Genomic DNA, 27,953 nt, shown 5'->3' with positions numbered 1-27,953 from the left:
TTACCAAGACATGATTTTTTTCAAAGATCCTTAAATATTAAAACATAATTTGATGTCTTTATGAGCATATCCTGATCCCAGGAAAGGATGTGCTCCCATAGACATATTTTTGTCTTGGCACGTAGCACAGTTGTATGGAGGCTGATTTTGATGACATCCATCTGTTGCAGATTAAAATAGGTTGGAATCGGGGATTGTGAAGCGAGTGATAAACAGGGTGACGAAAAAAGAAAGTATTGGAACGGATTGGGCAAGTGAAATAAGTGGCTGGAAGCGGGAGGGGTTTAGGATATTCTCATGATGAGAAGGAGCGAGTCCCAGCCCGAGGGAGTGCGGGCTGTCCTCTACCTCTGGGCTCTGTTTTGTGTCATAGACAAAGGCAAGAGGGCTGAGGTATTCCACGTTCTGTTGCTTAACAGTACGTCCCACAACCTGGCTGAAAAATGAAAGTTTATTTTCATAGGATTTCTAAATTTTTTTTTTTTTTTTTTTTTTTTTTTTTTTTTTTAAATGAGAGCAGGCAGTTTAGGGGTGGAAATGTTTGCAGCATGATCCTGGATTTGGATACTCAGCCTTGAGTACTTCATCCGCTTTGTTCTAAGGTTAGCTACATGTGCAGTGCTGCCCACTTTGAGCATAGGCATCTAAAAATAATAGATCTAAATCTGTAAATAACATTTATACACATCTATAAACAACATGCATAAATACATAAATAATACAGAAAAAAAAATATATAAAGAGATTATATATTTATATGTAATTCTCCAGAAAACTACAATGAGCAAGTTGATGCATTTATGTTTCTCTTGTTGACAATATCAGTTACTATGATTTATGGTTGTTTGGGGTTTTGGGGTTTTTTTGTTTGTTTCGTTGGTTGGTTTTTCTGGTTCTTGCTAAATTTTGAATGTCAGCAATTATTGCTCTGTTTTGCTCACTCTGACAGGTCTGCAGTTCTTTTATGCCATTATAGTCTAATTTAAATATGCTAATTAATGCAGATACAATTCAAACTCGGTTGTTTCACGTCTTTATTCTCCTGTAGCATAAAATGTGGAAACCTTACACTGATGAGGTTCTGCTCCGGTTTAAGCAGGGGCTAATTGGAGAATTTTTTTCTTCTCTTTTTACAGTCTGACAGCAATGCAAGCTTTCTCCGAGCTGCCAGAGCTGGCAATTTGGACAAAGTCGTGGAATACCTGAAAAGTGGAATAGACATTAACACCTGTAATCAGGTAAGATATTTCATGGATACAAGCTTGCAAGAGTGAATTGCAAAACACCTGGGCACTGTAGAGATGTGATTTATCTCTTTATCCTGCTGAGTGTGACATGCTCAGCCCATGGATTTTCCTTAGCCTTCCCACGTGAAGCCCCTGATCCCCTGAGAGCTCAGGTGTGGGAGTCTGAGGCTTCCCCTGTTGTTTTTGTGAGGTCTCAGAGGGTAGGTAAGCACTTGAGTGGATGTAGTTGTAGCTGCCCAGATAATTTGTGCCCAAGCAGATTAAAACCTTGGCAATCACCTGCACTGGCAGTGCAGTTCTGGGTACTCTCAGATGGCTGAAGGGGTAGCCATGGGCTTTCACCTTGTTCCACAAAACTAAATGTGTTGTTATCACTGGTCAGTAATATCTACAATATAACATAAAAGATACTTAAATGTTGTACTTAACATGCTGTCTCTCCTTTCAAGAAAGTTATAACTGCTGTAAAAGTACACTGTTAAAGTTTCACCATTGATGTGACTGTAATGTGACACAATGTTTTGGCTTGGTCTTTTGTAGCTCTGTCATAGAAATCCAATTACTTTGGCTTCATAGCTTAGGGACCTACATTTGCAGCATTTAAGTGACTAGAACCATCAAGTTTAATAAGACTCTAACTGTGACTTAAATATGCAAGTAAGTGTTTGCATCAGTTCTGGGAAGTGTCTTGGCTTTCTAGTGAAACAACTGCAGTTTCTTTGATGGGGAATTTGACAGCTCAGGCTTTTATGGTGCCCAGCTTTCCCCTAACTCTTAGCCAGATTTGATCAGAGTAACCACTAACTGGACAGTGGTTATGCTATTTGGAAGTAAAATCCCAGAATTGCGACCACTGTTTCTTTTTTGGTTTTTTTGGTGGTGTTTTTTTTTTTTTTTTTTTTTTTGGGGGGGGGGGGGGAAGGGGGGTGTGAAGAAAAAAAAACTAACTGGGGGAATCAGGAGTGAAATAATCTAAAATGTTTGGTGCTCTCACCTTCCCTGCTGAAGGAAAGCTGCAGATGATTAAAGAAGGCATGAAGGCATGTGTCAAATGGAAGCTGGGGCACAGGAGTGAGAGCAGATCTGTTGGCTGTGCCAAGGAATTTAATGATGAGAATAAGAGCTGAGGCTTTTCATGTTCTGCTTGTTGAAAACATACAGGAATGTTCTCATCTTACTGTCTAGGAGAAAGTTTCCTTTAAAATACTTACTGTGAAGGAAAACTTGCTGAGTTTTATGGGATGTGACCTGGCAAACTTCAAGTTTCCCAGTTAGAAGAGAGTAAAGCTATACTCAAGTTCTTGTGTTCAAATAGATCCCACAAGTTTTCCATCTTTGTTATAAGCACCAATATTGACAAAGAGATTTACCCCCAAGACAGAGCACAGTTAATATGATAATTACTTAGGAACATTACAAGGTTTTTTTCCCAGCGTTCATATTCTCTTGCTGGTTATGGGAGGAATATGGCAAAAGTTGCTGCACATTTATCCTCTGTGGAAAGTGCTTCCCACCTGCAGCTGGTGACAAAGCTCCACTTGTGCCATGTAGGGGAGATGAAAGCTTTCACCATCCGCTGAGCACAACCAAGCACTTCACCTTCTGGCAGACTCCAGTTCTGGTGCCATATTAAATTGCTTACAGAGGTTTTTGTAACCAAGACCCTCAGTGCTTCCAGTGATTAAGCATCACTGGTGTGTTGTAAATTTTATTGGGAGTGGGAGCAGACTCCCTCTGCTAGAGGTCAGGGAATATTGAGTAGCCTTGAAGTTATTCCTCCTCCTTTGTCTCCTGCTCAGGGTTTGGAAGTGGTGTCTGCATCATTGTGTTCCAGCTGTCTGAGGGGAGAAGCAAACACAGTCTGTGCAAAATGCAGGGTGTGTTTTATTTTTAACAGTGAGATATCTCAAGGCTCTTTTAAAAATGGAGCTTTGTATGTGCAGGATATTTTTCCTCAGTAAAATGCTATTTTTAGATTAGATCTCATACAAGAAAACCATACATAATGTTAAAGATAAGCTTCCCTGAATGGAAAGAACACCAGGAGATTCTTTCTTCAGTTTCAATGTTTTTTTCTCACATCCTGAGTTTTCAGAGCAATATATCTTTATAGATAATCCAAGTATTTTCCCAGTGTAGCTGTTGCCAAAATACGATGGAGCTTAATGTTTCTGCATATACTGAACACAGAGTAGTTAATAAAACAATTATATAGTTAACAATTAGACATGACTTAAATATGCTTTGTTGAATGCTACCATCATAACAAGTTCACCTATTATAGTATTGCCTACTTGAATCTGAATTCAAACACTGTCGTCTCTTCTGAAAATCATAAATCAACTCTGTTTATTTCTGGAGAGAGTTAAAAACGTTAGGGGACAAAATTCCCCAGTTTTATGAGGGGTCCCTTAAAAAAATCCAATTCCTGGTGTTTTATAGGATGTATAACCAAAAGCAATTGTAAATATGTTTCCTTTAAAGCTGCATTTCTATGCTACAAATGTAGTTTTTTAGGATATGGTTACTGTTTCTAGTTAACATAGCAAGAGAAAGCTACTTGGTACTGCATCTTGTTCAAAATGTTCTTAGCAAAACAAATGTTACACTGTGCATTTGTGCAGCCCAAGGTTCCAGCAGAAGTTAGACCCCAGACTGACTCTTCTGAGTTCATCAGCTGCCTGCTGATTTTTGAAACTGAATTGGGGATCCAAAGGCAGCATAAAGTAACTTTTCTCCATCTTGTCTCGGGAGACCTGTCAGTTTTCAGGGTGATGTCTTGGAAGGAAAAATGTGATGGGCATTGGCATTAGCTTTGAACAAGTCTTCTGTGCTCCTCTGTGAAGTCTAATGCCTTGAACAGATCAGGGTTCAACTGTGAGATTGTTCTGGGGGCCTCCATCTCCAAGGCTTTTTGAATCTCTGTCAGTTTGGCTTTTGCTCTTGCTCTGTTGGCTTCCTTTTAATTCAGCTGGTCTCTATTCCTTCGGTGACAGAGAGGCAGAGCACAGCTGTTCATTACTCCCTCCCTCCCTCCTTCCAAGAGGAAAGGCACTGCCTCTCCCAGCAGTGCCAGTTATGGTCTGAAGGAGCACTGCAGCATAATGAGGTCAGCAGCACCACATTTGATGTCACTCTCTAGGTTAATTCAGTTTCTTGACTTCCTAGACTATAAAGCAACATAAAGGGAGAATTTTCATAACCTGATTATGTTTTTCTTTTTTTTTCCCCACTGTCCACTTAATTTCTTTGTGATATTTTTAGGAAGAACTTCGACAAACATTAGGACTTCAGAAAGCCATGCCCAGCTCTCTAATGTACCCTTTCCCAAATCTCTCTTGAAAAGAGGTTGCCACATGCACATTTTACTTCCCTGAGAGATTTATTCAGAGGACAGACTTTGCAGAGCTGTCTATTAAAGACAGAAAAGTATTTGAGTTTAACAAAGACTGTGGTACTTCTTTCTAGTTTCTGCTTCTGCTGGTAAAAGGAGTTAGTGCCACCATACAGTGTTAATCACAAAAGCTTTTTAATTTTCATTGTGTTTTGAAGTTACGCTTTGCAATTGGGTGTTATCATAGAACCTTTTCCCCACTTCCTTCAAATACTTCCTTTGCCCCATTTCTATGTTTCAAGCTCTTTATCATTCTCACTAATTCTCATCAGCAGAAGGTGACTTGAGCTTTCTAGGACTGCCAGGTTATTGTCTGTACCTGTCAGTTAGAGCTGAGCTTAGAGGGAAGGGTGTAAAAGCCCACAGAACATTGATTTGGTTGATTTAGAATGTCCTGTGAACTGCAGGTCGATCTGATGCACTGCCAAGACACAGCTTTTCCGTGGTGTCAATTGGCTTTGGCACAATAGGGTTAGGTGGGAATGGGAGAAGCTATGGGATCTGGGTGATGTTCCAGAAGGAATAAATGGCACAGCAGGATTGGTGCTGAACCAGGCAGTGATGGAAGAGCTTCCATTGCATGAGGACTGCTCTGTGAGGCAGCTGAACACAAAGGCAGAGGTAGCAGGGAATTTTTCTGGGTGATTTCCAGACAAGAGCAGTGTCAGTGACTGTCTTATGGGGAATAAGTGTAGGCTGGTGATTTTTAGGATGTCCAAGAAACCCCTGAAGTTTTCTAGTGCAGTGAAAATACCAAGGGTGGCTCTGCAGGAAGTGGTGTGAGCAGTTAGTGGTACATGCACATTTGTAGCACTCCATGGGACAGAGAGCATTGACGTCTCTGCCTTGGTGGTAGAGGAGAAAGGGAATTGAGGGAATCAGGCACAGCAGGGAAGAAACACTTGTAAAGAGCCACCAGCTTGGAAGGCTTAGTATTAGGTTGTTTTATGGGAGTTAATATCACCAAGGAGTCTCCAAAAGAATGGCAGTTGTGGCATATGCAGGCTTTGTCCTTATGTGGCACAGTTTTGCTTAGCAGACAACTAATTTCACCCTCCCCAACTTTTTGGTGGGCAGGGGAGAGAAAAAGGGACATGTCAGAAACCTTTGTTGTTCTGAACTACAAAAATCCAGTTGACAGGAACGGAGGAGTTGCATTGATTAAATCTGAGATTCCATCATCAGAAGTAGCAGGGATCAGCCACGTGGGCTGGGAAATAATTGCAGCGTTGGTTCTGATTAGGGAGAAAGAGAACAAAAGTTGCTTTAAGGCTTTGGTTGTGCTGGTCCTCAGCATTTAAAGTGCAGGGCTTGCTACTGCTTACCCCAGCTTGCTTTATTTAAGGAATTATGGAATTTGAATGTCTATAGTCCTATTTTTAAGCTAGAGTTTGTTCCTGTAAGCTTTTTCTGGACCTCAAATATACCTTTTTCTCATGTCTTAATGCATTAAAAACAAGTACTGTGTTGTGAAGAAACTCAATGGATGCAGCAATATCAACTTTCAGGGGCTTAACATGACATCAACAGATATGTGGCTCAGAGGTAGGAATACAAGTATTTTCAGAGATTAAGCACAGGGACAAGCCTTGCTCTCTCCATATTTTGGCACATAGTAGACTAAAACAGAGGCTTATCCTCATCCTTTTGTATTCAGAGGCATTTATGGGCCATGAATTTTGCAGTTTCTCTGCTGTTTGTTCCTAAAGAGTGAAAAAGTTTAATGACATGTTGCAGCAATACATCAGCTGTGTACACTGTGAGGAGGACAAGCTGCCCTTCAGCTTCCCATAGGAAGTGCTGATGAGAGAATCTGTGAGATCAGATACAGAACAGGTCTTTGTTCTTAAACAGTGAGGAGAACACTGTGTTTTCCAACAAAATACTAGCTCAAAGCTCTCAGCCACTGTAGGTAGCAATTATGGTTTGTTGATACTCAGCTGAGATTAAAAACCAAGAAAGACCAGAGTTTTCTGAAACATGTTCAGCCTGCAAATATTCCCTGCCACAGACTGTATTCCTCATCTGTGATTATGGTCAGCCTCACTGCATATTTTTGGCTAAGGATTTATCCTTGACCAGGGCATGGCACTACTGCTATCCCTGGGCTCTGCAACTCCATGGTAAGAGTGTTTCCTCTGGAATAAGGATGTTCTGGCTGCTGTAGCTTTTCCCACGTATTGGGGTTTGAAACCACATTTCTCATTAACATTTCCTGACTACCAGGCTGCAGAAGGGTGTTCCTCTGCTTTTGGCAGCCTGTGACCATGGCCTTCCTTTAGTTCCTTTGCTTTTCTCCTAGTTCCACTTCTGAATTTGACCACAAAATCTGCCTGTGCTGCTCACATGGATGCAGAACCAAATGGAGTTCGTGCTGAAATGTGTTTACATTGCTGTGTCTGAAGCCATTGGACAAATTGCCATCAAATACCTCCTGTGAAGTGCTAAGTGCTTTAAAATCCCACTGGAAATTACAGGCTCCAGCTGCCTCTGTGAATGGGCGAATAAAAGCCAGAATGTTGCCTGTTTATTTCACAACTGAAATGACTCTGAACTGCTCAGAGACGAGTAAAATGATAAAAATTCCACAGTGCTGAATTTGCTGCTGGTTACTCAAACACCTGAGTATTGCTCCTGATGCCTGCAATATGGAAACTAGGAGAATGCTGGAGGGAATGGCAGTGTTTGTTGCTGTCACCTGCCTGATGTAGCATGAAAAATACCTCAGGATTGTGAAAAACAGGCTGGCAATTCAGCTACAATAGACTGTAATTTAATTTTTTCCTTGGGTGGAAGGGGGATACTAGGAAGAAGGAGATCAAGTTTCCATGGCAGGAATTTATATGAGGTAAAGTATCCTGTTCGTGTTTAATGTGGAGAGGATTTAGATGCTGACTTTCTTAGATTACCTTTTCAATAATCCTTGCATTTATTTAATTAATTTTCTTTTCCTTTTTGAGATTAGAAAACCTTGAAGTTTAGTGAAGACTTGCTCATCAAATATGAGCAGAAGTCCCAGATCAAGGATCAGTTTGCAAGTCAAAGTGATCAACAGCCATTTGGGCCTGTTTGTGCTTGTGCGTTTTCATTTGATACCAGTTATCCCAGAGGAGATAGCAGGGTTCAGGATGGTTACATCAGTATGGAGTAACTCTGATTGAGTAGACACATCCCATGTAAATTTGGCTAAGTCCTGTGATTTCTCAGTATTGATAAAATCTCAGCAGGGCTGGATAAGGTTACAGCAAAGTGAGGCAGAAAAATCAAGGTTTGAAATACTTGGCTCCATGGAGATGCCCAAGGTAGTAGTCTGTGGTAATGAGAAGTTATTAGAAAATAAGTAATCTTTTTTGGATACTCACAAAATGCAGTTTGGTTTGATGTATTTGTTACTATGAGAAAAATGTTATGGGAGAAGTTTGTCCCACAGAGCCTCAGCCTAAATAGCCATGTCCAAAGTATCTGACTTATGCAGACAGTCAGCTCAGAGATGTAATAGCATTCCAGCTCCTGAGCTTCTCCTGATCCCAGGGCGAGGTAGGAATGTGTATCTGATATTTGTAATGGATCTGGCCCTTGTGCTTACAGAATGGGCTCAATGCTCTGCACCTGGCAGCCAAGGAGGGCCACGTGGGACTGGTACAGGAATTGCTGGAAAGAGGCTCGGCTGTGGATTCTGCCACTAAGGTAATTGATGCACATCTCTAAGTTTATCCAATACATATGGCAAATACAGACAAAACCCCAAAAAGTACAAAATAAGAGAATAATGTAAATACTGCATCGATATTTAAACTATTGTTTTTGTTATGGCCTGGGAAATGGCTTTGCTGAAACTCATTGGTAGTAAATGAAGAGGAAAATATAATTTGTGGTGTAACACAGGGGAAGCATTAGAAGTTTTTAGCAATGTCAGGTTTTCATTATTTCCAGTGACATGTCCTCCTTATTTTAAGGAGAATTAGTATAGCTCCAAGCAGTAGATTTTTTCAAATCTGTGAAAATCAGTAATTGACTTTATAATATCCAGTGTCTTTTACCCATGGGCACAATGGAAAAAACACCAGTGGGATAAATTGTTTTCCCTTTAGCCTTTTCACAGCCAGGCACATGCACATGAATGCTATAAAAAAACCCTGCTGATTGAAATGATTCCTGAAAAAGGGTAATTATAACTTGTATTTTCCCCTTCCCTCTAACAGAAAGGGAATACAGCCCTACACATTGCATCCTTAGCAGGACAAGCTGAAGTTGTCAAAGTTCTGGTGAAGGAGGGAGCCAATATCAATGCACAATCTCAGGTATGATGCTCTTTTCCTTTCTCACTTCTAAAAGTTATTTGGTGAGCTCTTGTAAGATTTGAGATATTAGACACCGCTTCTAAACATCCAAGCCTGACAAATCAAGCAAAATGATGCATTCTCTCATAAATAGAATAAAAGTAAATATTGAATAGAAGTCATTATGTTCTCATTGTGTGATACAGGAACTCCTGTGGTTGGTGATAGAAAAATTTCTGAAACAATTTCTGGAAGAAAGCTAGGAATTACTAAAAGATTCCAAAGGGTATAAATATTTGAGTGGAATTTGGTGAGCAGTAACAAAGAAAATAATTTCTCAAGGGCTTGATTTTTACCATTGCCTTTTATGGTTACTTTTTGGCTAAAAGGTTGCAGATAACTTACTCTAGGCTTCTGAATTCCTTCCAAATCAGAGAGAATTTCAATCAAAAGCTTGTGATGTACATTTGAACTGGGGAAAATCCTCTTGTCCTGGCAGGAAAATCAACTGTTAAAACTGCCCTCTTATTTGCACTGGCATGAAACTTGTCTGGTATTCTAAAACACTCCAGAGGACAGGGTGGTGTCCCTTACCTATGATTTCCTTTGATTAGGATTAAGAACCATTTATCAAATGAATAATTTGATCAATGTTCATAAATGCTGCCTTAATTATAGCAACTGTCTGTAACTATAAGGGGCTGAACAGGTGGTATAGATTATAAAGAAACTGCATCTTTGTGAAGCACTTGGCTGGTGACATCTTCAAAAAAAAAAAAAAAATTTCCTAGCACTAGCTCCACACCTTGCTTGCCCAGACCTGGGAAACTGGGACCTGGAGCGTTTCCTCTTGCTTGGTGTTACAAATTCACCATGGACAGGGTAAGGTAAGTGGAGAGCAGGAGATGAATAAACTGCTTTACAGAATGAATGTTTGTCTATTCCTTTAGCACATTTTAAAACAAGAGAAAAAAATTGAAAAATCCTTAAAGTTGCCCAACTCCAAGATTTTAAAAATATTTTCTTTATTATGCTTTTTGCCCCAAAATGATGGAACAACTCTCTCAGGACAGCTGATGGTCGGTTGCTCCCCATGCTCTGTTCCCATTAAAGATGAGAAATGTAGTTCCTTTGTTCAAAAATTTAGCAAACTCCTTTCATAATGAACAAGCTGGATGATTTCTTCATATATTTACCAGCCTTCTTATGTATATTAGAAGAAAAAGTCTTTAATGTTTTGAGCATGGTAAGAGAAATAATTGTTAAAAATAATACTGTCATGAAGCACTATTCCTCAAAAAGTCTAAAAAGTCTTCCCAGATAGCTTTTCCTTATGCTGAAAAAATAAATGAGGTTTTCTAAATTAAAAAAAAAAAAGAAAAAAAAAGAAAAAAAAAAGAAAATCCAATTAGAACTGGAATATGTGTTTGTGGATATTACATTTTGTAGTATTCTAGTTTTGAAGACATTTTATTGTTAGCACTGGATGGTTTGTGTAAGGTGCTCAGAGCTGTTAACAGGCATTTGCTACTTGACTTAATGGAATTAATCTGATGGAGGACATTTTCCCCATTACTGCTCACTGGTTTCCTCCAGGCAGGACAGATTGGAACTGCTGGCTTGCAGATGTCCTGCCTTTGTGCCTTGCTGTCTCAATTAAACAAGTCCTGTTGACTTGACTGGGAGCAGGAGTCCTTAATGTGGTGTCATCCAGCTTTGGGGCCTTTGGGTTGTGTCTTTCTGCCTTGCTGTGCTTTTCCAGAAGAGATGGATGACATGGGTAAAACTGCTTCAGGCAGATATTCAGAGGCTCTTGTTGCCACTGCCAAGGGAAACATTCCAGTGGAAGGTGTCCCTTAATTACAAAGTAACTTTTTAATGCTCCATGAATGGAATGAAGCTGATGAATGCTGCCTTTCTGCTCTTGATGTGTCAAGAATAACATGGCATAGAAAACAAAAGTTACAGAGAAAAAACAGAAACTCTGAAATGGGTAAAGAATAGACATGTGATTTGATAACAGATGAAGCAAGGTTTAAACTACAGCTGGTCAAAAAAATATGAAGTTAGATAGGAAAAAAGGAAAAAGAATGACTGAACAGAATGTGTTTGAGTTCTCAAAAACTTGAGTTTTCTTGTCTGAAAAGATGTCACTGATAAAAAAAGGTGAAGAAAAATGTATCAGGAAAGAGCTCAATTGAGAAAGTGAGAAATGAACAAAAATACACATTATAGGTAAAATAGAACAAGAAAGTGAGAAATTATAACTGAAATGCTCAACTTCTAATTTTTACATTTTTCCTCAATTCCATTTTTAAAAATAGGTGCCCTGTTGTCACCCTCAAATCTTTTAGCAGCAGTTGTTGCTATTAAGGGTATACTGCATCTTCTCCTTGGTATCTCTGTTATTTCACACTTTGTATTTTTTAGGCCCCTGTGAAATGCCCTTTGCTGGTAGTGATTTAGTGCCAGCAGAGTAACTCTGGCTGCAGCATCACTTTTTCTTTAAAGAATTCAGTATCTGTCAAAGCCATTCTCATTTTCAGTGATGACAATTTCCCATAGTGACAGAATTTCTTCTTTGAGGGTGAACAGTTAGATAAAGGAGTAGTTGCAACTTGAGCTTGTTCAGTTTGTTGTTTTTTCTTTAGTTTTCTTGATGAAATGGCATAAAAACACTGGCCTTCATCAAAACTTACAAGCAATGACATCTGAAACACCACACTCATTTTCCAGTTCCTTGCAACAGCAAAATTATAACAGAATTATCTCAGGAAATGCTATTAAACCCACTGAAACCACTGGGTTTACAAACTCCATCTGTGCTATCTGAGGCTGTTAAGCATTCTGGGCTCTGATTTTATAGATTTTGGGTTTCTATTAGATTACTTTGCTTTGCCCTTCATTTTATGTTGGCCTTCAGGGATGTTATTTTGTTCATCTTCCTCTTTTAAAAACTCTGTTCCTTTTGAGCTAACATGTCATCACTGCTATTTTTAGAGAAGTAATTTCTATTTTGATGCAAAGCCTAATTGCACAGTGATTACTAATTGAGTGACTCCACTTCCAGTTGTGTGCGTGCCGTTTGGGAGCTCACATCTTCCTGGAGCATGTTTCAGGCAGAGGCTGGCACGAGGGCACACCCACAATGGCCAAAGATCTACAAGATGCTGCTCTTTGTTGGCATATTTCCACCTAGAACTGGACAAGAGTGGATTTTTTTTGGCTCAGTTAGAAGTGCCTCTTGCTACAAATATTAAATAGTAAATATATTTATATAATGAGTATCTATAAGCCCCTGTGGTTGACTCCATACATAGTTCAGTGGGCGGATCTAGACAGGTATCATCAGGTGAAAACTCAATTTTTGCAATTTCTCTCATTGATTTGACCATTATTTTGGTCCTGTGTAGATCTGACCAGGCTGCACTTGTTGATAATACAGGGATGGTGTGAAGGAGAAAACACAGTAGGTAATGAATCCACTGGGGTGTTCCAGGTGTTCCTTTGAGCTTTGTGTTTCCTTGAGCAACAGATGAGGGTCTATCCCATGGATTGATGATTGATGCCATACATGGTGAACTATGTATTCACTTGGGTGGGTGATCCTCTAGGTATTTAGGAATTTCAGTGGGACATTCAGGCAAAGTCTTCAGGGAGCATTGGAATGTTCTGTCTGGCAGAATGGCAGACTCATGGAAGTGGAATTGGCCACTCACTTCTGTCACATCCACCCACACTCATGCCCCCATCACACACCTTCACTGAGTCCAGTGTTACCCTTCTTCCACAGCTGCATCATCTCTTCCCCTCAAACCTAGTACTAGTTGTTGCTTGTGCATTAGAAAAGTAACTATTTTTTGTGCTCTTCCTCTCAATTAGATTACATTTCAACATATTGGGAATTCTTACACGACTTCTTGAATTTTTTCCAGGTGGAAGAAATATCACCATATTTAATCAGTCCAACCCTTTCCTTTGACAAATTACTCTTTGTTCCTGTTGCTTTCTCTTTAAGTCATCCTGGACCATCTGACTCATGCAGAGGCATCAGAGATGTCCAAACACTGGAAATCATCCTTCCAAATGTGCTGATAGCCTGACTGCAGCAATCCTCATAACTGAGTGTACCTGCAGACTGTCCCTGCAGCAGTGATGCTGAGCTGTCCTGACCATGCCTTCCTTAGGGAATGGGTCCATACTGACATTGCCAGGATGAGGCACTTTGACAAATGACGAGTGATTGAGGTACAAAGTTGAAAAGTAGAAGGCAAAATGAAGAAATACAATCTGCTCCTGTTTGGGGATGGTAAGGGAACTGTCACACCTTGGAGACACCTAAGAAAGAGGTGATACTCTTCAATGTTAAAATTCCTGCCACCGAGTTTACAAGGGAATGTGTTCCCCATTAGTGCAGTTATGTTTTGACCACTGTTTTGTATAGGGGCTCTCTTGAAAGGAGGAGGAGCTACCCTTTAATCATCAGATTATTTAAAGCGACCCAGATACAGAGAGCAAGGATTAGATAAATCAGTCCTCCCCCAAGCTGATTTTGTTATTTAAAAGCCCTCCAGTTTCCTTTCCTTGACATCCTGCTCTAAGCGCATTGGCAACACATTAGCCAAGAAATTGTTGCTTAAGTTTGCCCCTGTTACAGCCACCACTTCCTAGGTCAATATACATGAGAGGCTGTTCTGACTGCTTGAGCTCTTATCCAGACTTCTTATCAGATGGAAGCAATCCTTAGGGCAGCACATTTCCAGCCCTAATGCGTGCTCCCAAAAGAAGCTATGAGGGCTCTGTGAGCATCCACGTTCTGTGTTACTACAAAAGCAAAGGGGGGGATTTAGGTGATTGTCAGATAAGTGATCTGCTTGTCTCTGTCAGGATGCCCTAGGATTTGCTTTACCAGGGATTGCTCCCCCCATGGGTTGTGAGGATAATCTAACCTTTGGAATGGAGCACAATTTGCTATTCCATTATGACAAAAGGCTTTAATTCCACCAATGGTGCTTTCTGCTTTTATATCAATATATTTAGAGAGGCAGATTTTTAGCTGCTGTGTATCAAGAGGAGTCATTTAGCCAAAGCTGGTCATGTCAAATGTAATAAAGGTACAGACCCATTATTTTTTCACTGGTAGGGAAAAAAGGGAAGAAATGCCTTCTGGAGGATTATATGGATTTTGAGAGATGTAAACAAAAGTAATACATGAAGAAGAATGAAAAAACCCAAATATTTCAACAAAGACTGAAAACAAACTGGAAATACTTACAGTATATGTCTTAGCCAATTCTTTGACTTTACTGCTATGAAAGGATAAATAGTCCAGATGGAAATATTCTGATTGAAACAAGAAGTGTTTTTTTCAGTCAATAATACTTATTCTGAGAACATGTTAGCTTTAGGAGGCTGCAGGAACTCAACATGCCATTGGGAAGGGTAAGGGCTCAGCAGACCATCACACCATATTCCTCCCCAGCTGGTGACTGTGAGAACCAGGCAGTGCGAGTGTTGGCCATGTATGTTTATGAGTGTGGGGATGACTGAGCCACAACCAAATAAATCGACACATCTTATTTTTGGTTTTACTTCATTATTGTCCTCCTTCCAGCCCTCAGCCACACAAAATAAATGGATTCTTTCAGGACTGCTTTTCCCTTGCCATGCTTCAGAAGGCAAACCCCAAATGCAGTTTCAGATGGGCACCCTGATTAAAATCTGAGACTGTTCCCTGACTAAGCCTTTGGGCCCTCACCTATGCCCAGCATCAGGGTGGTGTTTTCTTGTACATGACCAATCTGTTCTCATCCCATTATTCTCCATCAGCTCCATTTCTATTGCAGGCTCCCTTGGTGTAAAAATGCTATTTCCAGAGCATAGAGCATCTTGATTTCTGACTGGCTGTGTTTCAGGCCCTGTTATTACTTTGCTGTTCTTGAGGAAAATACTGTGATATTTGAAGCTACTGAAATAGAATATCTGTGCTCTTTACATTCAGCATCTGGGCTCAGAAGTGACTTCAACTCACACTTCCCTAGAGAGGGGCCTTGCAGTGGGGAGGCAGCAGGTGTCATATGCATAGTACTTCTCTTGGAGTCCTGGGTGATTCCTCATGAATGAACTTGCCAAGTTTATCACAGCCCAGGCAGCATCATTTATCCATAGGCTTTGTCATTATTGCTGTGGTGTAAGTATAGAGTGGCAAACACTATTTATATTACTAGGGAATTAGTGGGACAGCTGAAGGGGTGGTGCTATTTTCCATGTAGGCTTCTGTGTCACTACATTTAAAAAAGAAATATTTATTACAAATCACTTTATAATGTGTTTTCTCAAACCAGTAAATAATCTTTTAGGGTTTTTTTTTTTTTTTGGCTGTTGTTTTTTTGGGTTTTTCGTTTAAATGTTTGAACCAATTTCGGGACGAGCCTCCCTAAATCAAATAATTCTTATCGTGTTCCTGACTACTTGTCTCATCTTGAATCTATGGGACTCTGCAGGCCTCAGCATCTGCCATGTGTCATGGATGCAAGAATTGTCACCTAAATTATTGGCTGACGCTGGCTGGGGCATTTTACAGCAGGTCAGAATTGAGCAGCTTGCTTTCCCCCTGGGGATGTGCCACCCTACATCCAGCACCTCTGTGTGCACAGATACTTACATCTAATCTCTGTGACATCCTTACTAGCACTTTCCAGCTTTGTTATAAAAGGAAATGATAGCTCAGGTGAGTGAATATATAAGGTACTACTTGCTGGGAAGCATGGAGGAAAATTTCTGTTCTGAAAGCATGCGATGTTTTCATCAGAAATCCACAGCATTTCAATTGTTTGTGGATGTATATAAAAGGTGTTTTTACTGAGTCCCTCTTATAATGTGGATATAGGAGTTCTTGATTTGAATATGCCCAGTCTTTCTTCAGAGTAGGCCGCTTTCTGTTGACAGTATGGCAAAGTGATATCCATTAGGCACCTTATAATTAAATTATATTAATTTCCCTTTATCTTATCCCTTTATCTATACCCTGATCTTCACAAATTTCCCAGTTGCTGTTAGATTGAATGTAAATATAGATGTCATAGTTCAATTATTTATGAGATTTTAATGAAAGAGTTTATTTTTCATTAAAAAACATATGTTTTATGGAAAATATATTTTAATGGAAAAGAAATGTGGAGGTGAATAATTGTTCAAGTTACTGCTACGTTAAAATGCTGGATTTTGATGTAAGCTAAGAGCAACAAAAAAAAGAGACTTCAGAAAATTAACATAGTACCATAATCTATCCTTAATTCACCCTTTTATACACAGAATCTCTCCTGCTCAGATATAATCCTCTTATGGAGTGTTTATTTATAGATTGACTGAAAATAATGCTCTGAGCATAATGCACTGAGCAAAGTTTCCAGAATTGTGAAATTGATGGTTCTATCAAGATGTGTACTTTGAATTTAGTTTGCAGATTGCGTTTGTCACCCTCATGTTTCATTGATTACAATTAGTTTATTGCTTGGATTGTTGGAGGATTTTTCACTGAGTAACAGAAGGGCTGAGGATGGAAGACACCCGTGGGGCTCATCTTGTCCCCTCCTGTGCTTGAACAAGATCACCCACAGTTGGCTGCCCAGGAACATCTCCTGGGTTTTGAGTATTTCCAAGGAAGGAGACTCCAAAGCCTCTCTGGGTAACTGGTGCCAGTGCTTGGTCCCCCTCAAAGTAAAAAAGTGATGCCCAAAAGTTTGTTCCCACTTCTTCTGTTATTTTCCTTCCCTGCATAACGTTCTCCCCTTTGAGACAGAATAACCTGCTGGAGATATTTCCTCTCCTGTAGAGATTCTGGCAGCTGGGATGAGGGAAGCAGCACCTGAAGGTAGAACTATTAGGGTGAGGCATAGAAGTCACTTTTAGACTGGTTTAGACTGGTGCTGGTGGAAAATGGGGAAAACAGGAAGATTGTTGTTGAACAAAGATTCAGATCAGGATCTTTCTGTTGTTGAAGTTGAGCAACATTCTGAAGAACAGATAACACTTTCAAACAGGTCTTGAACTTGAAGGTCCCCAAATGATCATGATCTTACTGCATAAAGCACTATTTTAGCACAGGACCATGACACACAGATATGCTAATGTGTGTGAGCTGTTTGATGAATAATCTAAGCTTGTCTCGCTCTCATCTCATCCTTCATGTCAATATCTGTTTTTATTGAGTAGAACTAAGCAGATATGAGCACTTGATTGTAAACCATTGCATGAGATGCCGGTTTTTCTTCTCTTTCCTGATAATCACTGTCATCCAATACAGTCCTAAACAGTTCCTGGAGGCCTATAAAATAATACAAAATAGTTATGTTCATGTGGGTTTATGCTAACCATTTAGTCAAAGGATATGTTGCTAACCCTCATGAATCTTCTTCAAATAGGCAAAATCTAGAGATTATATACCTCTGTTTTCTCTCTTTTCTGTATCAGTATTAAAAAAATATATGGATAAATGGATAAAGTATATGGATACAATATGTATATTGACACTGAAGTCCACAGCTAACAAATCAGTACTGCCTGCGAAGAGGAGCCTTAGTTCCTTGAAAGCCTGCCATGAAATAAAGCTCCACCAAGCTATAGAATTGTGTGATTTTCTCAATACCCTAATAATCCCTCTGCTTCTTCAGCCTGTGTTCTTCATTAGGGCTCGGGGACAATTTAATGATACAAATTCTGAGTCATATATAGACTTGCCAATTTACATTAATAGCTTGAAAAATCATTTGAGAGCTACTAATTTTCTCCAATTAGCCAGTAAATCAGTGAATGTAGTAGAAAGAACAGAGTATGAAATATAATCTGTTTAGTGATAATTTCTCATTCTGACTTTATATTATAGCAGTAAACATCTTGCAGTACACATTTGTGGGGGTAATGAAATTGGCATATTCTGTTCTCACCATGAATACTCTGATGAAACCGTTGTTTGGAAATGAATGTTATATGTCATTACACAATTAATTTCGATGTTTCAGATGATGCACCAAATCTAAACATACAGACAGAGTAAGATTGCACAGCTGAGCTTAACAGGAAAGAAAAATGTAGTTCATTTCTCCTTTTCCAGGTCACAGTCAGTATTCTTTCTTTAATTCTGGACAGTATGGGATCATAAACTGCATGGAAATTTATTGAAATAAACAGTGCTCACCAGTGGCCCAATAAACTTGCAGAGTCCCATTCCATGTGCCAAGGGGAGAGGTCAGTCTCCCTTGCAGTATGGCCATAGAGAATCATTTCCCATGGGTACAGCAGGAGACATTTGGGGACAGTGAAACGAAAGTCAAGGGAAAATGTTTCCTTTAGTTTGGGAAGCTATGGGACTTGAGATTTGACATATCTCTAGAAGCAGAGTAGAGAGCCGCTCATCTAAAAGATGAGAAACTGGGAAGGGGATTTTAGATGGACAAAAGGAAAGGAAGTGAAGAGAAGGGTCTGGTTTTTGTGGGTGTTTCCATTCAGGAAGTGCAGGACTGGCTGAGAGAGAGAAACTCACTATGGAGGAGACAGATCACAGAAACCATGTGGGGCTGGGAGGAAGATGGAACATCTGGGCTCCAGTGGCCAGGGGAGAAGGAAGAGCTCCAGGAGGGCTAGCACTTAATCCCACTGGGCACAGCTCTTCCAAGGGGAGCAGGCATATTGGGAATCCTAAAATAGGAGTTTCCTGGCCAAGGGCCAGGACTGTTGCAGTTGGGGACACTGCAATTAGAAGCTCTGAAACCAGAGCTTCACTGAAAGCACACTGAGAAAGCAGACTTCTCCCTGCCAGCAGACAAAGTCAGGCTTGACCTTGCCAGGGGGAGAAATTCAGAGGAATGTTTTCCAGCATGTCTGGTAAAGGCAGTTTTGCACGTAGCTCTTAGCATGTTGTAATTCCCAAAATGAGCCAGATTTCAACAAAATACATACAGTAGTTTCTGACTATAAATGAAGCTTGAAGGAAAACAAAGATACTATGTCTTTCTGTGTGAGAATTTTCTTTCTCCTAATTTCTGTAATTTCAGGGGTGATTATAGCACAAGTATGATAGAATGGGCACACTCTTCTGGATCTCTGTGTAGAAAACCATTAAGTATTTCATGGTATTAAAAGGTCATGAAGTCATGTACGTGTTGTTTTTAGTCTCCTAATCCAGGATTTATTGTCCTAGTTCTGTTCCAGAACCAGGGAGTTGAGTTGATTAAAAAAATTAGATTCTTCAAAGCTTTTAAACAAATTGATTTACTGTGGCTGGAAAATTGTCATATTCACCCAATTCAGTCAGTGTGATCCTTGTAATATTCCAAGCTAGAAGGATTTTACAAGTGGCATGTATTACATTTGAAGGATTAGACTTTGCCATGAAAATGCTGATGAGGCGAGTGGAAAATTACTATGAGTTATCCCTCGTAGTTTGCCACGTTGGTTCTTTCCGGAATGGGAATGAGCTGGAACAGTGAGCCAGCTTGGTTACCTGCAGGCTCCTCTGTGTTGTTCCCTACAACTGCAATGGAAAAGAAGCCAATCTGTTCCTAATTCCCTCTGCCAGCTCTTGCCTCTGCCTCTTGTTCACCTTCCCAGTTACTCAGTGAACAGCCTTCCATTATTTTATGCTATGATGGGATCCCTTATCCTCTCCCTGTTAAGAGCTGTCTGAGGAGCAGCTGGGAGACCAGAGCTCCCTGACTCCCCACCTCCTGCCCCAGGAGGGGACATGGGAGAGGCTGGCTCTGTGAGCTTCCAGTTTGCTGCCTGGTCTTTGCAGTGATTTGGGAAGAGGAAGCTTCCCATCAGCCTGACCTTATTTTTAAGAGGCTTTTCTTGGTGTCTTACCTGAATTTTCCCTCCAGCAGCCTTGTAAACTTTGCTTTCTTGTTTTAGTTGTCATGGATATGCAGAACAGAGCTCTTCCCTTTAAAGACTGTTTTCCTTCACTTTGACCTTTCCAGCCAGAACACCACCATTTATTAGCCTGTTCTCAAGGAAAGATAACTTCCCTAAGGAGATACATTTTTATGCCAGTGCAAGGGTTTTCTTTATTACAGCAGAATGAGCTCCTTGACCAGTGACCAGTCTCTGGAAGACATTTGTGACCTCTAGGGCCTTTTTTGCAGAATTCTTGTCTTACTTATCATTCTCTGTGTGGACAGTTTATTTTCCCAGCTGTAGAGAGAAACTTGTGTTTGTCCCTACTAAATTACCTTTCCAGGTCTGTTGACCATGGTTTCAAATGATGATCCTATGATGTGATGGACTTGCAGACTATGTTAGTCATATTATCTGTGACTATAAGAGTCCATAATTTGAATAATTTCTGAGAATATTGGATAATAACTGACTCCTGTGCAAAGCCACTCAAAATACTTCCCCCTGGTTTTGGCACTGAACTGCTGTTAAGTGTTCTCTGGGTGCCATTTTTTAATTCTGTGTCCCAAGATTGTCAGTGGAAATGCCAGGATATTATGCAAAGCAGCATTCAAATATTTGCTAAAACTTTTATGGCAGATATCATACAACATCCACAACATAAATTAGGTTTATTGCTTGAAAAGTCCTCTACATTTGTAAACACAGAGGGAGGTTGTAAAGACATCAGTTCTACAATCTTTGTGTTATCTAGTGACTGAAAAATGAGATTTTATTTCATTAGGAAATTATTAGAATGCCTCCACAGCAGGTTTCCTAGAAAGAATAATATTGGCTTCCCTGAAACAAGGTTTTTGATTATCATTGTATTTGTTTTGATTCTGATTGCTTGTGTGAATGCACAACCCTGTCATTCAGTGTGAGAGCACACAAGATAATAAAAAATCAAATAAATTGCATGTTTGAAGTCTGGTTTATGGTTTATTTTCTAGCTTAAAGTGACATTTCAAGCCAGAAGATTTTTGTCCTCTTATGTTACATAGTAATGTACAGAATATTGAAGAATTTTCTAAGGTCTTCTTAGAAATCCTAAAAATTCTTATATATTATTGATCAGGCAGACAGAATTCCATGCCTTTCTTTCATCAAGATTTTGTAGGTAATTAATTACAATTGTTTTCATTAAATTACTTTATTGCAGAGAAAGATTTTCTACTGTAGGCTGATAGATTTAGAATAATTTTTTAAAATTACATTTTATTCAGAGCAAATTATTTTAATAAATTTAGGTCATTTTAATTTAAGTTTTTAATTAAATGATAACTGAACCTGCTGTATGGTCAGAAATGCAGCTGTTCCTTAGCAAGGCTGAGTTCCTTTATGTTGGATGCTTTGCAATGTTTTATGTATTAGAAGTTTATCGTAGTATGCCAAGCCTTTGCCATTTCTACTGAGCTAGTCAGAAGGTATGGGCTTCATGGTCTCCAGGGGATGATGTTTTTGCTTAAGTAAATGTAATAAGTGGAGGAAACTCTTGCTTTCCTGTCAGCTTTCATAAAACTTTATTGCCAGCTTTACATCCCTGCGCATTATCAGCAAGGAATAGCTGTATTAATAATTTGTGTGTCCATTGCTTCCTTAAAATATGTCAGAAGAAAATGAGTGTGAAAGCCTAGAGAGTTCTCTGGGTTTAAATGGCATTGAACATGACTATATTAAGGGGAAAATACAAGGTTGTTCTTTTTACATTCAGTTACAAGAACACAAATGCATTTTTAGATGTGTATCCACTTGTGGCTCATTATTGTTGGTACCTATCATTTCAATGTGACATTATTTTCTCCTGTGTCCCTCCTAGAATGGCTTTACTCCTTTGTACATGGCAGCTCAAGAGAACCACATTGAGGTGGTGAAATATCTCCTGGAGAATGGAGCCAACCAAAGCACAGCTACCGAGGTGAGGGGGTTTTCTCACATTTTTCTTTGCCTGTGTATTCGGATCACTTGAAGTCAGAACTGTGTGGGCTGTCTCCAGAGGGCTTGTCTGTGTCAATTGGCACCAACAGGTCATTGTTAGCAAGCTTTGTTTTCGAATCACAGATTTGTTTAGGTTGAAAAAGATCTCTAGATGGAGTCCCACCATGAACCCATCACCTGAGTCTTGGGATTTCAGTTGAATTCAGAAGAGGTGAGGCCCTCTGTGGTGCTGGGTTCACAGAACCATTTGGGAGGTCACCTACTCCAGCCTCTTGCTGCTGTTCCCTTAAGTTACTCTGATTCTGAGGCTCTCCTGTGACATGGTGTAACTTGTGAGTGTTCATTATTGGCTCTGACTGGTGTAAACTGGAAACCAAATGACTAACAAGGATTGCATCAGTGAGCTTGGCAGGCTGTTGTTTTGATGGACACTTTATTTCTACTGCTGGGCCTCATGGGTGTAAATAGGCAGAAGGATGATATTTACTGGGGGTATGGATTGTAAACCTGCAGTAACTCCTGTGCAAGCAGGAAAGATGCCTAAGTTGGAGAGAGGAGACTCCATCTCCAGAGGAACTGAATCCAACAAGCTTCCTTCCACATATGAGGGGGTTTAGGAGCAGTGGAGAAAACTTCTTGGTCATTAGGACTATGCTCATTTTGTTTCCTCTTTCTGCCAAATATTCTTTATTCCAGCCAAGAGAGTGAGTGAATAGGCTCTGTGCTGCAAAGTGTGTCATCTTCCTGTTTGTTCTATGTGTGTGACATGTGAAGTAGCTATAGCAAAATTTCTCTCTGGCCAGAGCTTTTGTTCCTGTTTGTTTTCTCTAGTCTGTTCAGAAACATTCCCTTTCTGGATTGTCTTCACAATCCAGATCAATTTGATTGGATCAATTTGAAATGCTGGTGCATTTATGCTCCCTCTCCTTCCCTTCAAACCTGTCAGTGTTAACAGCTGTCTTACTGTCCTTCCTCTCAGTGGGTACTGTACTATTTGATGACAGCTCATAAAATAATCCCTTCATAGATGTGGTGATCACATTACATGTCAGCTTTCTGAAACACAAAATCCCAAATGATTGCCAGGCAACGAGGCAGAAACACACTCCTTGTGAAGGAGCCAGGAGCCCAGCCCTGCTGCAGCCCACAGTCACCTGCTGGCAGCCAGCTTCCAGCAGCTTCTGCTGGCTAGGAATTCATTCAGTTTACAGGAATTGAGAGGGTGAGATGGTTATAATTCATGTGGCCTCTGTTTGAGTGCAGACATTGACAGAACACACACTGTAGTGCCACTTTGTAGAAGAGGCAGAAAGGAGAAAAAATAAAATATATTCCTACTCTGACTCTGACTCCAAATTTATCTTGTGCCTTTAGAAAGATCAGTTTTCACTCTGTAGCTTGTAAAGTAAAGGCTGTTGATCTCTTTGCTGCTTAACTAGGTCAGTTTTAGGTTCAGGTCCTGCTGAGGGGATGGTTTCCATGATTGTGTGAGTGTTCCTGAAGGAAGGCCTGAGCCACCATCACTTTCATAGGTGCCCAGAGTTCACCTCATGAATAGGATGAAAAAATGATACATTCGTAAGGTGGGATGACAGCCTGAACTGTGGATGTCACTCAAATACAGGGAGAAGATCCTTCTGTTTAGCATCAAAGAGTGGCCCTCCTCATGGGAGGTGAGGACATGAAAAGTTGTCTCCAACCTTTGGTCAGCCATGCTTTCCAGAGGCAATAGGAGGGGGAATGCAGAAAGAGTTGTGTCCTTCTAGAGGAGGGTACATGAGGAAATGGTGCAAATCAAATGGATGAACTTACCTTTGAAGCCTTGAAATTTGCCCTGCCTTTGGATGCATTTCATTTCCTCTCACACTTCTATATGTGCAGATAAAAAAGGAGAGTAAGGGTGAGCTCAGTTTAAGAGTCTCTAATCCAGGATTTGTTCTCATGTTCCCATAGGCAAAAGGCAAATGCATTAAGCCATTTCAACACCTTATGTAGCCCCAATCTCAGAATAATCTTTACGGTTCAGCTGTTTTGTCAGCTGTTCCCCCCTTTTTAATTCACTGTACAGAATTTAATCTCTATTACAGGCAGAACCCACAGCCGTATCGCTGTTACAATGCACCTACCCACAGCTCGACGCAAAAGGGAGAGAAAGTTATTAGATTACTGAGGGGAAAAATTGCCTTGGCAATTCTTCAGATGTTTCTTTCAACATATGTTAGCTCTCATTCCTTCCTAACTTGGCCTTTATTCTTCTCTCATCTTTCCGTATTTCTATTCCAAAGCAAAGCTGTCCCATCTCTCATGTAATTACAGAGCACCTGTGCTTGGGGAGGATGCATGATCAGAGCAAGGGTTCACTTTGAAATCAGAATGGAATATCTGGTAGCCTGTACTACTTAAACCAGGAGAGCAAGCTGCTATCTTGTTATCATGGATTTTAAAGCCCTGGCCTTCCCAGGCACGTGTGGAGGAACAAGACAATTTTAAACTAATTTAGAAACAAACCTAAAACTATGACAAGCAAAGATTGATTTTCTGATATTCTTTTTACAAGAAACATAAATAATGTGAAGTTTTCCTCCCTCAAATCATGTTCCTAAACATGATCTGGATTTCTTGACTCATGATTCATGTGTAACTTTGAACAGGAACAGCAGCAAACGCATTTGATACACTTCCTTTTTGCAGATATGTGAGATGTTCATAAACATATTCTGTCTATATTTTTCACATTGACACTGTTCAGTGCTCGGTGAATTTACCAAAAATTTGCTAAAGATAGGCTTTGTAGCCCATTTTAAGATGAGAAGTAATTAAGAGAGATGCTGTAGAATGATTCTTTGCTTGCACTTGACTTAAAAAAAGATTACTTTGAAGTGTGAAAGATCTTTCAAAGCATTTCAAATATTGGAAAGCCTTTTGAAGGTGTTTGAAAAAGTTAAAATATGTTGTGTCTCCAATCTCATGTCCCTGGAGATGGAGTGCAGAGGTGGAAAACAGCTGGGAACATGCTCCCCAGGTCGGTGTGCGCGAAGGGCGCAGTGCAGCTCCCCACGGCTGTCCGGCCGTGCTGAGCACCCCTTATTTGCTGCCCCCAGGACGGTTTCACCCCTCTGGCTGTGGCACTGCAGCAGGGGCACAACCAGGCTGTGGCCATCCTGCTGGAGAACGACACCAAGGGCAAGGTGCGGCTGCCCGCACTGCACATCGCTGCCAGGAAGGATGACACCAAGTCGGCGGCGCTGCTGCTGCAGAACGACCACAACGCCGACGTGCAGTCCAAGGTAACGGGGCGGACTCCGGGCCCGGGGACAGCACCTCGAATCCCTGCATCCTAACGGGGAAACGGAACTGCTCTGGTGGGGAAGGACAACTTGCTCCACCAGTATCGCCAGTAATACCCATAAGTTTGCGGTGTTAAGCTGCACAGTAATTACAAAGTGCTCATTTTTTCACTTTTGGGTTTGCCTCCTATTTCTTTGGTAACCAGATTTTTCTCATTATTTGCAAACCAGAAGCCACTGGAACGGAAGCAGAATCACTGCTTCCCTATGAAGTAGGATATTGGTTTATTGCCCACGGGAGCATAGATTGTGTTTAAAGTTAATGCATGCTTGAATGGCTTTTCTCATAATTAACAGCATAACTCATTTCAGAAAAAGCAACATAGTTCTTCGTTTTGCGGCCAGTCTTTAATATTGTTCCTCTTTTTCCCAAACCATGCTGCATCAGATGATGGTGAATAGGACGACTGAGGTACCGACATCAACAATTTTTAATTACTCTTTCTGTTACTTATGATTATTTTCACTGCTCTTTGCCAATATTTCCCTATTAGTTAGCAATAGAAGTGAAGATATTATTCTTTTTTTAATACATAGAAAATTCTGACTCAAAACCTATTTTTATTCATCCTTTGTCTTAGAATTTCTTTTTACTTGTGTCAGTATTGAAGGACTTTTTTGAGAATTTACATCTGTCCAAAGGAGTCTGAAGCAAGTAATGGAGCTAAGAGGATAAAGATGCTTTTTAGCTCAATTTCATTAATTATGAAAACGCACTCACTTGGCATAACTACATCTGGGTGTCTGGCTCAGCAAGAATAATGGTAAAATTAATTTTCTGTCTCTTACAATAATAAACATAATCAAATTCCCCAGGGTAAAAACTTGTTCAGGGCATCTGCTTCTTTTTACCATTCTTCCTATTACAATCTTTTCCATAAAGTTTTGCAAAGCCCTCAGGGACAGTATATATTCAGAATTTACCTGCACTAAATAACACATTTCTTATATGGATTTTACTTCCACTAAAAATCACGAGGTTGATTGGCTTGGACTGGGATTTTCCCAAAAGATCATTGCCACTTTTAGGAGAAAGAAAAAGTTCCAAGGATGAGATTGTTGTTTCAATACCTGCTTTTGAATAATGGAGTTTCTCTGCTGGAGGAGGGAATGAATTATGGATGCACATGCCCACGGGAAGGTGCTTCCCTCTTGGTGTGTGCACACATGAGCAGGCTGCCAGGAGGCAGCAGTGATGTGAACTGAAGGGTGGCAGCTTCCCTGGGCACCTGCTCCATGGGGCATGCTCTTCCCTGAGGGAAAGGGCAAGGGCTACTGCAGTGCCTGTGGAAGGAGAGCAGCACGTGCTCACATTCCTTTGTTCCAGGAGTAGCTTAAAATGGTGGTTTGGATACTGAGAGGCAGGAAACCCAGCTGAGAGCATGCTGTAGTCAAGAAGCCAGAAGTATTCCTCCCTTTCTATAACTATCAGCAAGATCCAGTCAAATCAGTGTAAAGCTCTTCAGGGAAACCTCAAAAGCAAGGCCCTTTCTACTTGAATTACTTACGAGAAGAAAAGCTTGCTCTCTGTCCTAGTTTCTGAAAATTTAATCTTTTTGCATGTTGTTGTCAAGAGATTGTACATCTCATAGCTGGAGCAGGTTTCACCTTCTAGTATTCAAAACAGAACAAATAAAGTGTGGGGTTTTTTATTTATGGATTGCAAGGTTTCTTCAGCTCCTTTGCCATCCAAATTGTATATAAATAATTATGATTCTTTTACTATGCTACTAAGTAGTTTCTCATGTAAACCAAACTCTTTAATTGCATTTTGAATAATTACTGCTTTTGAAAAACAAAAACAAACAAACAAAAGCCCGATATGAAATATGTTGTCCATATTTCTATTTCTAAGAGGAGTAAAATAAGAGTCCAGCAACTTTTGTGATCATTTTTTGAACCCCAATAAATATACCCAGCCTAAAAGACCCATGTTGCTTCCAAATGGTAATAAGGAACTTGCTTTATTTTCTTTAAGGATGGCTAATACATTAATATTTTCTGTGATGAAAACTGATCTTATTGGCCACTGATGCAGGGGGCTGAGTTGGGGAATGAAAGAATGAAGCACTTTTGATAATCTCCCACCTGTAAACTGACTTCTCTGCCCAAAGGCTGTGCTCTAGAATAGCTATTCACAGTCTGGATAAAATTGCCACAATGTGTTAGTTGGGCAGCATTTTGGACTCAGGCTCTAGTTTAGTAGCTGACCTTGTGTGAGAAGATGTGTGTAACGAGGGCTGTTTCCCTTTGTAGAGTGGCTTCACCCCTCTGCACATCGCCGCGCACTACGGCAACGTCAACGTGGCCACGCTGCTGCTCAACCGCGGAGCTGCCGTCGACTTCACCGCCAGGGTACGGACTCACCCCTTCACCTGCCTGCTTCTAGTGGCCTGCAGAAATGGGGGGGTTCTTTGGGCAACTCTGAGGCAAGAGCTGAGTGAAGAAAGGAGCAAAGTAATGCTGAAGTTCTGTTGGGATCAAAGTTGTCTTTTTTGCAGTAATTCTGAAAGGTTGTCTCTGTGCAATGTCCTGGAGGCCTTGGGAGTTGTGTAACAGCCAGTATTCCCAGCTGGAGGGAGCATGATCCTTTGGCAGCTCCAGAAAGCTGATGCTCTTATAATGTGTCTGTTCCCTGTGGCTTTTCTGTTTGTTAGATGTACTCAGGAAATTGATGTAGGATTGATTGGCTTTTATGGTATTCGATATTTGCTATACTGATTGAATTCCATGTTTTCACGTGTTACTCTTTTTCAAAACCAGAAAGTAAAGTATATGGCTGTTATACAAATTCAACAGTAAAAGAACTAATTAA

The 27,953-nt window shown here is 40.3% G+C and overlaps 1 protein-coding gene across 1 annotated transcript in view; it reads left to right on the top strand.

Moving 5' to 3' along the window:
- The window catches only part of ANK2 (ankyrin 2), a 275,986-nt gene that overhangs the window by 155,830 nt on the left and 92,203 nt on the right, over positions 1–27,953 (top strand). The window contains exons 2-8 of the mRNA XM_058804381.1: positions 1,137–1,238; positions 8,230–8,328; positions 8,844–8,942; positions 21,673–21,771; positions 24,893–25,078; positions 25,527–25,550; positions 27,395–27,493. Coding sequence (XP_058660364.1) covers positions 1,137–1,238; positions 8,230–8,328; positions 8,844–8,942; positions 21,673–21,771; positions 24,893–25,078; positions 25,527–25,550; positions 27,395–27,493 — 708 coding nt within the window. The remainder of the gene's footprint in view (positions 1–1,136; positions 1,239–8,229; positions 8,329–8,843; positions 8,943–21,672; positions 21,772–24,892; positions 25,079–25,526; positions 25,551–27,394; positions 27,494–27,953) is intronic.

The sequence above is a fragment of the Ammospiza caudacuta genome, chromosome 4 (genome assembly GCF_027887145.1).
Source record: "Ammospiza caudacuta isolate bAmmCau1 chromosome 4, bAmmCau1.pri, whole genome shotgun sequence".
NCBI lineage: Eukaryota > Metazoa > Chordata > Aves > Passeriformes > Passerellidae > Ammospiza > Ammospiza caudacuta.
The sequence above is the reverse complement of the archived record's forward strand: the minus strand, read 5'-3'. Positions and strand labels throughout refer to the sequence as shown.